Source organism: Oncorhynchus nerka, linkage group LG12, assembly GCF_034236695.1.
Source record: "Oncorhynchus nerka isolate Pitt River linkage group LG12, Oner_Uvic_2.0, whole genome shotgun sequence".
NCBI classification, from domain to species: domain Eukaryota; kingdom Metazoa; phylum Chordata; class Actinopteri; order Salmoniformes; family Salmonidae; genus Oncorhynchus; species Oncorhynchus nerka.
This window is the reverse complement of record NC_088407.1, coordinates 31250266-31260313: the sequence shown is the minus strand read 5'-3', so window position 1 is coordinate 31260313 and position 10048 is coordinate 31250266. Positions and strand designations below refer to the sequence as shown.

At 43.1% G+C, this 10048-nt stretch overlaps 1 protein-coding gene across 1 annotated transcript; it reads right to left on the bottom strand.

Annotated features, from left to right (window-relative positions):
- Positions 1-5067: 5067 nt before the first annotated feature.
- On the bottom strand, positions 5068-8282 carry LOC115139078 (uncharacterized). Its single transcript, XM_029676248.2, has 4 exons — positions 8119-8282; positions 7748-7939; positions 5637-5714; positions 5068-5212 (listed from the first exon to the last, which is right to left on the bottom strand). Exons 1-4 carry the CDS (start codon positions 8280-8282, stop codon positions 5068-5070), a joined length of 579 nt encoding a protein of 192 aa, XP_029532108.2.
- Between the last annotated feature and the right edge of the window lie 1766 nt (positions 8283-10048).

Genomic DNA, 10048 nt, shown 5'->3' with positions numbered 1-10048 from the left:
CTACTTATGCATCAAACTTGTCACTTTTAACTATAGGCTATGTGGTTTGTAAAGACAGCATAACTAACAAAGACAGCATAACTAATAAATTGTCCCAGGGGGAGAAAGGTTGCACTGCACCGGGACAGGTTAGCGCCATACAGAGGGGCATTTTCTCCCCAAACCACAGGGACCCCCACAATTCCCCTCTCTGGCAATGACATTCTCCAGGCTCTAGACAGTCCACTCCCCCAGTCTCCCTCCCTGTGTCACCGCGTGGTTCCCCAGAGCCACAGACTGTATTCCCCATTCCCTCATCCTTGTCCCCCGTGTCCCTGCCTTCATCACCTGGGCCCCAGAAGGGCAGCCACCTACTACGGACTGAGCCCCCTGTTTCACATCTGGACACTCTGTGACCATAATGGCCACGCAGGCAAAGGAGACCTCCGGATCGCTTCAGAGACTTTGTTTGTTCCCTCAGGGATGAGGGACTTTGTGGTGGGGGGGCTATGTAGCGACCCGCACAACCAGCTGTGTGTTATGCTGTTAGTTGGTTGTGTTGTACTTACCAGTACCCAGTGTTCGTGGGGTTCGACATGCCAATCAACATGCTATCTGCCAATCACGGGAATGCCTGGAATGTTCTGATGCCGGGCATCCTGGTGGTTGGTGGAGTGGTGGGGTGGCATTGCAAGTTTTAAGACCATGTTTTAGCCATTGTTCTCTCTCTTACGCTTGGTCTTCACAAGAGAAGGTCACGGTTATTTTATACTGGTACCTTTCATTTATTTGGCCATCGGCTATGGCCAAACAGTAGCCTGTGTGGGAGTTGGGAATAAACCATGAATCGTAAACTCAATCCTCTGTCTGGACAATTATGATCTAGCCAGGTCATTACAATGCTATATACTCAATTCACATCACAAAGGGTTCAGTTAGTATGAGTATTCGAACACAGCTAGTCTGTTGTTTGTCCTCCAATTGTTCACATGGCTGGCTGCATTTAGCTGCTGCCGGAAACTTAAAAGATTTCCCATTATTTAGTTTTTCTAAGGACCCTGAAAATGGAGGCAATGGGAGAACCTATTCAAGTACTGTAAGTAAGTATATTTTGAAAATAATCAAAAACGATAGCTAGCTAGCTTGCTACAGAAGCGTAATATGCATACTAAATCAAATTAGCTGCTAATGTTTGCTAGTTAGCTAACTTTACATACTGTATAGCTAGCTACGTGAATTAAATATCAACAGCTTGCTAACTTCATATTAGCTAGATAGCTATGTTGATGTATTTATCATTGTAACTCCAAATGCATTTGTAGCAAGGTAGATAGGTAGCTAGCTAACAGCCATGGAAGAGGGTGAAGATTTGCTAGCATTTCCAGCTGTGAGAGAAGGGAGAGTAGGCTACTCTGGATAGGGCATGTACACTACAAGACCAAAAGTATGTGGACACCTGCTTGTCGAACCTCTCATTCCAAAATCATGGGCATTAATATGGAGTTTGTCCCTCCTTTGCTGCTATAACAGCCTTCACTCTTCTGAGAAGGCTTTCTACTAGATGTTGGAACATTGCTGCGGGGACTTGCTTCCATTCAGCCACAAGAGCATGAGTGAGGTCGGTCACTGATGTTGAGCGATTAGGCCTGGCTCGAAGTCGACATTCCAATTAATCCAAAAGGTGTCCGATGGGGTTGTGGTCAGGGCTCTTCTCAGGCCAGTCAAGTTCTTCCACACCGTTCTTGACAAACCATTTCTATATATACACCTCGCTTTGTGCACACACGGGGGCATACTGAAACAGGAAAAGTCCTTCCCCAAACTGTTTCCACAAAGTTGGAAGCACAGAATCATCTAAAATGTCATTGTATGCTGTAGCATTAAGATTTCCCTTCACTGAAACTAAGGGGCCTAGCCCAAACCATGAAAAGCAACCCAGATCCTTCTTCCTCCTCCACCAAACATTGCATTTGGCGCTATGCGTTCGGGGAGGTAGCGTTCTCCTGGCATCACCCACACCCAGATTCGTTCATCGGACTACCAGATGGTGAAGCGTGATTCATAGCAGAGCAGAAATTTGTTGGACTTGTTGGAAAGGTGGCTGAGCTCTTCAGTAAGGCCATTCTACTACCAATGTTTGTCTATAGAAATTGCATATCTGTGTGCTAAATGTTATACACCTGTCAGTGACCGGTATAGCTGAAATAGCCGAATCCACTCATTTGAAGGGATGTCCACACACTTTTGTATGCAGTGCATTCAGAAAGTATTCAGAACCCCCTTCCCTTTTTCCACATTTTGTTACGTTACAGCCTTATTCTAAAATGTATTAAATTATTTGTTTGTCTCGTCAATCTACACACAATACCCCATAATGACAAAGCGAAAACAAGTTTTTTTAAACATTTTTACAAATGTAAAGAATAATTTAAACAAATCTAAACCTATTTACAGAAGAAGACTCAAATTGAGCTCCGGTGCATCTTGTTTCCATTGATCATCATTGAGATGTTTCTACAACTTGATTGGAGTCCACTTGTAGTAAATTCAATTGATTGGATTTGGATTTGGAAAGGCACACACCTGTCTATATAAGGTCCCACAGTTGACACTGCATGTCAGTGCAATACCCAAGCCATGAGATCGAAGGAATTTGACCGTAGGGTACCAAAACATTTTTGCAGTGTTGAAGGTCACCAAGAACACAGTGGCCTCCATCATTCTTAAATGGATGAAGTTTGGAACCACCAAGACTCTTCCTAGAGCTGGCCACATGGCTAAACTGAGCAATCGGGGAAAAAGGGCCTTGGTCAGGGAGGTGATCAAGAACCAGATGATCACTCTGACAGAGCTCCAGAGTTCCTCTGTGGAGATCGGAGAACCTTCCAGAAGGACAACCATTTCTGCAGCACTCCACCAACAGTTCTTTATGGTAGAATGGCCAGGCAGAAGCCACTCCTCAGTAAAAAGGCACATGACCGTCTGCTTGGAGTTTGCTACAAGGCACCTAAAGGACTCTCAGACCATGAGAAAGAAGATTCCCTAGTCTGATGAAACCAAGATTGAACACTTTGGCCTGAATGCCAAGCATCACATCTGGAGGAAACCTGGCACCATCCCTACGGTGAAGCATGGTGGTGGCAGCATCATGCTGAGGGGTTGTTTTTCAGTGGCAGGGACTGGGATACTAGTCAGGATCGAGGCAAAGATGAACAGAGCAAAGTACAGAGAGATCCCTGATGAAAACTTCTCCAGATCGCTCAGGTCTTCAGACTGGGGCGAAGGTTCACCTTCCGACAGGACAACTCCGCAACCAAGACAACGCAGGATTGGCTTCGGGACATGTCTCTGTATGTCCTTGAGTGGTCCAGCCAGAGCTCGGACTTGAACCCGATCGAACATCTATGGAGAGACCTGAAAATAGCTGTGCAGTGACGCTTCCCATCCATCCTGACAGAGCTTGAGATGATCTGCAGAGAATAATCACTGCTTCAACAACAATTTTGTAAATATGTTTTTATTTTTTATTCTTTACATTTGTAAAAAATTCTAAATATCTGTTTTCTTTTTGTCATTATGGGGCATTGTGAGTAGATTGAGGGGGGAAAACAATGTAATCCATCAAGCGCTATGATTAAACTGGCTCTCATGAGTACCGCCACAGGAAAGGAAGACCCAGATTTACCTCTGCTGCAGAGGACAAGTTCATTAGAGTTACCAGCCTCAACTTGCAGCCCATATAAATGCTTCATAGGGTTCAAGTCACAGACATCTGAACATCAACTGTTCAGAGGAGACTGCGTGAATCAGGCCTTCGTGGTCAAATGTCTACAAAGAAACCACTAAAGGACACAAATAAGAAGAACAGAATTGCTTGGGCCAAGAAACACAAGCAATGGACATTAGATCATTGGAGATTTGTCCTTTGGTCTGGAGTCCAAATTGGGGAGATTTGGTTCCAACCGCCATGTCTTTGTGAGATACAGAGTAAGTGAACAGATGATCTCTGCCAGTGTGGTTCCAAACATGAAGCATGGAGGAGGTGTGATGGTGTGGGGGTGCTTAGCTGGTGACACTGTCTGTGATTTATTTAGAATTCAAGGCACACAACCAGCATGGCTACAACAGCATTCTGCAGCGAAACACCAAACCATCTGGTTTACGCTTAGTCCCACTATCATTTGTTTTTCAACAGGACAATGACCCAACACCTCTAGGATGTGTAAGGGCTATTTGACCAAGGAGGGGCGTGATGGAGTGCTGTATCAGATGACCTGATCGCCACAATCCCCCGACCTCAACCCAATTGAGATGGTTTGGGATGAATTGGACCGCAAAGTGAAGGAAAAGCAGCAAACAAGTGCTCAGCATATGTTGGAACTCCTTTAAGACTGTTGGAAAATCATTCCAAGTAGAGCTGGTTGAGAGAATGCCAAGAGTGTGTGAAGCTGTCATCATGGCAAAGGGTGGCTACTTTGAAGAATCTAAAATATGTTCAGATTTGTTTAACACGTTCTTTTTGGTAACTACATGATTCCATGTGTGTTATTTCATAGTTTTAATGTCTTCACAATTATTCTACAATGTAGAAAATAGTAAAAAATAAAGAAAAACCCTTGAATGAGTAGGTGTGTCCAAACTTTAGACTGATACTGTATATTTCCTGAGCATTCTTATATCTTTTAGAAAAAGGACAGACACTTGTTCCTAATGATTTATTTTCTGACTGTCTTTTTAGCCATTTATAAATGTGTTATTCAATGTATTTCTATGTGCTATAGTAGTAAAGGCCAAATTCAATATTTTAGCAAATATGTGTTGTACCTGAAGGGGTCCTAAAATTCCAAATCAAATAGCTAAATACTCCATAGTATGACCATCTTAAAACAATTCCATATTTCAGCTTAGAATCCCCTCAACCATAAAGTCATAAGATAAGTTATCCCATTTTAATTTTGATAAACATGTTGAAAATATATTTGAAATTGTGCTAACTTGCCTTGAACTAGTTATCTATACAATGATAATTTTTCTCATCTTGATAAATCTTTGAAGTTCAGTTCGATAGGGAGCAGTGTTATGGAGGGTTTAATGTTGAAGTTCCTTCCTCTTTTTGCTGCCTTCCCTGGTCCTCTGCATCCTATAGGTCTTCTTAGCCTGCGCTCTCTCTTTCTCCAAAACCTTAGTGTCATCCAGGATCTTCAGGCTTGGGATCTGACTGATCACATACTGCCTGTGTGGCCAGAGGAGGAATATGTTGGTGGGCGAGACACAAAAAGCATAAAGCACATCATTTCATACTGTAGTAATGACAGAACATATTAATGAGGAACAGTAAGTCTGGTATATAGCAGGGGTCGGTAACAGGTGACCCAAGTGTTTTTTGTGTGTAGATTGATGCGGGGAAAAAACGATTTAATCCATTTTCGAACAAGGCTGTAACGTAACAAAATGGAAAAAGTCAATGGGTCTGAATACTTTCAGAATGCACTGCATATCACACAATTTTAACTCCAACCTATTTTGAGTTATAGAATCATGTCATATTCCTATGACCTGTGGAGGTTACACAACACCTCCTTCTTATCTGAATATAAAAAGACACCTGATCAAAGAGGTGCAGCTTTAGTGTATCAGCTGTGTTCACTCAAGCTCACCTGTAGTCTATGTACTGGTCTAGACTCCCTCCATTGAAGTAGCTGGGTGCTGATTCGTTGTTCATCATGCTGAGAATCCTACAGGAATTAAAAACATCCAGAGGTCAGACAACAACACTTAAATGCCTAATCACCTTACTCCTTTACATACATTGAGGGAAAAAAGTATTTGATCCCCTGCTGATTTTGTACGTTTGCCCACTGACAAAGAAATGATCACTCTATAATTTTAATGGTAGGTTTATTTGAACAGTGAGAAAAAATGTAAAAATGTAATAAATTGATTTGCATTTTAATGAGAGAAATAAGTATTTGACCCCCTCTCAATCAGAAAGATTTCTGGCTCCCAGGTGTCTTTTATACAGGTAACGAGCTGAGATTAGGAGCACAGTCTTAAAGGGAGTGCTCCTAATCTCAGTTTGTTAGTTGTATAAAAGACACCTGTCCACGGAAGCAATCAATCAATCAGATTCCAAACTCTCCACCATGGCCAAGACCAAAGAGCTTTCCAAGGATGTCAGGGACAAGATTGTAGACCTACACAAGGCTGGAATGGGCTACAAGACCATCGCCAAGCAGCTTGGTGATTATTCGCAAAGGGAAGAAACACAAAATAACTGTCAATCTCCCTCGGTCTGGGGCTCCATGCAATATCACACCTCGTGGAGTTGCAATGATCATGAGAACGGTGAGGAATCAGCCCAGAACTACACGGGAGGATCTTGTCAATGATCTCAAGGCAGCTGGGACCATAGTCACCAAGAAAACAATTGGTAACACACTACGCCGTGAAGGACTGAAATCCTGCAGCACCCGCAAGGTCCCCCTGCTCAAGAAAGCACATATACATGCCCGTCTGAAGTTTGCCAATGAACATCTGAATGATTCAGAGGACAACTGGGTGAAAGTGTTGTGGTCAGATGAGACCAAAATGGAGCTCTTTGGCATCAACTCAACTCGCCGTGTTTGGAGGAGGAGGAATGCTGCCTATGACCCCAAGAACACCATCCCCACCGTCAAACATGGAGGTGGAAACATTACGCTTTGGGGGTGTTTTTCTGCTTTGGGGACAGGACAACTTCGCTGCATCAAAGGGACGATGGACGGGGCCATGTACCGTCAAATCTTGGGTGAGAACCTCCTTCCCTCAGCCAGGGCATTGAAAATGGGTCGTGGATGGGTATTCCAGCATGACAATGACCCAAAACACACAAGGCACAAAGGAGTGGCTCAAGAAGAAGCACATTAAGGTCCTGGAGTGGCCTAGCCAGTCTCCAGACCTTAATCCCATAGAAAATTTGTGGAGGGAGCTGAAGGTTCGAGTTGCTAAACGTCATCCTTGAAACCTTAATGACTTGGAGAAGATCTGCAAAGAGGACTGGGGCAAAATCCCTCCTGAGACGTGTGCAAACCTGGTGGCCAACGTCAAGAAATGTCTGACCTCTGTGATTGCCAACAAGGGTTTTGCCACCAAGTACTAAGTCATGTTTTGCAGAGGGGTCAAATACTTATTTCCCTCATTAAAATACAAATCAATTGATAAAAATTTTGACATGCGTTTTTCTGGATTTTTTGGGGTTTTTCTCTCTCATTGTTCAAATAAACCTACCATTAAAATTATAGACTGATCATTTCTTTGTCAGTGGGAAAATGTACAAAATCAGCAGGGGATCAAATACTTTTTTTCCCTCACTGTATCTACCTCTATCACTCCAGTACCCCTGCACATTGTAAATATGGTATTGGAACTGACCCTGTATATAGCTTACTTACTTTCTTGTGTTGTTCTTATCTTATTTGAATTTCTTGTTTGTTCTAACTTATGTTGTTTTTAGGATTACATTGATTTATGTATTACTGCATTGTACTTGTGCATGATACATTTCAAACTGGAAAATGGTGTTTGTTTCATGTTTTTTTTATGTTGTATTAACATGTCTGTTCAATGCTCCACAATGTTGCACCCTACTGAACGCAGTTCGGAATGAAAACAACAAAGATGTTGGCATTTTTGCCTGGCTACCCAACACACACACACACACACACACACACACACACACACACACACACGCACACACTGCCCCAATGGCTTCAGTAAAAGCCAGTCTTACTTGATGTTGGGGAACTTGCTTCGGATCTCCTCAACGAAGATGGGCAGGTTGCCGACCTTGTTCTTGTTGATCCACACGGTGTTGACACTAGGCATGTAGGGGAACTTGACGTGGGACGAGTAGCTGTTGCAGTCCAGGATCAGAGTGCTGAGCTTCTCCAGTTCACCCAGGAGAGCTGGGCTCCGTTGGCAGCTGAATGAAGGAGAAACATTGCCAGGTAGACTGTGTGTTAATAGTATAGTACACATGCATAGCATGTCTCTGATTGGTGCATTAAAGAGAGAGATGGAATTCAGATGTGTGTGGGTGTGTGTGTGTGTAGCATGTGTGTATTTGCCTCTGTCTCTACAGGGCTCAGAGCAGAAGGATACTCCTCCAGCAGGTTGTAGCTGAGGTCCAACACTTCCAGGGTGTCTCGCTGGGCTAGTATGACTTCGTAGGGGATCTCTAGCAATCCCTGGTAGGCAAAGGAGAGACTCCGAAGCCCCAGCACCGGGCCTGGCTGACCGGGCTGACCAGGCCCCCCTGTCTCCATGGCCAAGAGGCAGAGCTACAGCCTCCCAACACCTCACTTCTTGGTGTCAACTAGCCAGATTACCAGGGGATTCAGATACATGGCGCCATAACTCCCAATATCCACCCTCAAATCAAAACGACAAGGGCATCATGGTTTAGTTATTGAGAGTACTAATTACCAAAACCTCTTTTCCAGGAGTTAAACATAAACAAGCAGCCAAAATGCTAATCGCTCACCTAAACATCTGCTGAATTGTACATATAATTGACTGACAAGATAGTTAAATCAGCTGATGTCCCAGGGAAAACTGGGTTCAAATACTATTTGTAATCTTTTACGTACTTTAAGCGTTTGCTTCAGCCTGCCTGGGTTGCTATGTGGGTGGGGTTTGCAATAGGGAAGCTCAATGAAGCACAGCTAAAGTATTGGAAATGATTTCAAATGGCATTTGGTCCTAGATCTAAATCAGTCAATGATCGGAGGGATTGCATGGAAACCAGCAGCTGCAGTAGACCTTCAGGACCAAAATTGTATAACCATTCCAAAATCTATAACCATTTTTCACCTTTGAGATGTGTTGGTCCATCTTGAATTTTGGAATGTTGACATGAGTTCATTACAGCACTGTTACACGGGTAGAAAGAATACACTAACAAGCATTTTATGGCTAGAGGAACATAATACAGTAGTTTACCGTCAGTGAGGTGGTTCGGTTATCATTCAGTTCACCCTTCTTTATTTGTAGAATATAGTAGATCAACAGCAGTGCCTGTTGTCATGTGCTACTATAAAGTCCATTCACCATTAGATCGGGGCTGAGAGTATTGGAGTCCAGGAGGCTATGAATGAATGACCCACTCTGTTAGAAAACCAGACGAAATGCCAGTACATGTAATTCCCTCAGTGAAATGTTTTTCTCCAGGCAGATAAACCCTCTCATAGTTCTACAAACATCTTTAAATCTTACCATTTGAAATAATTATATGAAAAAGCTACGGTTGTATGGTCAGCAACTCTTAAAAAACAATCTGGATCGCTCACGAATGACACCACGGGTGCAGCAAAGCTGTCTCTCAAACTTGTCAGAGATACATAGGAACATTCATAGAAGCAGGTCAGTTCAAATAGGCAAACATGATTTCACAAACAATACATACAGCGCATGAACAGATCTATATACAGGTAATCATTCCATTTGATCCAACTTTTCAGGCAGCTTTACCGGCTGAGATGCAGTCTGCTCACTGCACATAAAAGGCACTCATTCGTGGCTCAGCTCTGGATCACAAGATCCGGATAATCACATTGGCCGTTAACCCCTTCCTGTCCACTGGATCTCCCAAAGACCAAGACCCGGCAAAACAAGTGGCGTAACAATATGTTACGTTTCAGATAGAAATGTAATGAATAGAGTTGACACGATTCCTTATTCCACGTGTCAGAGAGCCATGTTAATTCTACATAATACATTTCTCTCTAAATGTTCCACAATGTACTGGCCCAGTTAATGTACTGGCCCAGTTATTCCCAAACAAAAATAGTTTTTATAGTTATTCTTCTAGTCAAGGGATACCGTGACGAGATCCTGAGGCCCATTGTCATGCCTTTCATTCACCACCATCGCCTCATGTTTCAGCATAACACACAGCCTCATGTTGCAAGGATCTGTACATAATTCCTGGATGCTGAAAATGTCCCAGTTGTTCCATGGCCTGCATACTCACCAGACATGTTATGTATACAATAGCGTGTTCCAGTCATGTGTACAACAGCGTGTTCCAGTT

Bases quoted from the DNA above. Each gene is read 5' to 3' on its own strand.
- LOC115139078 (XM_029676248.2), bottom strand. From the start codon at position 8,282: ATGGAGACAGGGGGGCCTGGTCAGCCCGGTCAGCCAGGCCCGGTGCTG. The intron at 7,940-8,118 runs GTATCCTTCTGC...TCCTTCATTCAG, and splicing joins AGCTACAACCTGCTGGAGGA to CTGCCAACGGAGCCCAGCTC. The intron at 5,715-7,747 runs GTAAGACTGGCT...TAATTCCTGTAG, and splicing joins AGCAAGTTCCCCAACATCAA to GATTCTCAGCATGATGAACA.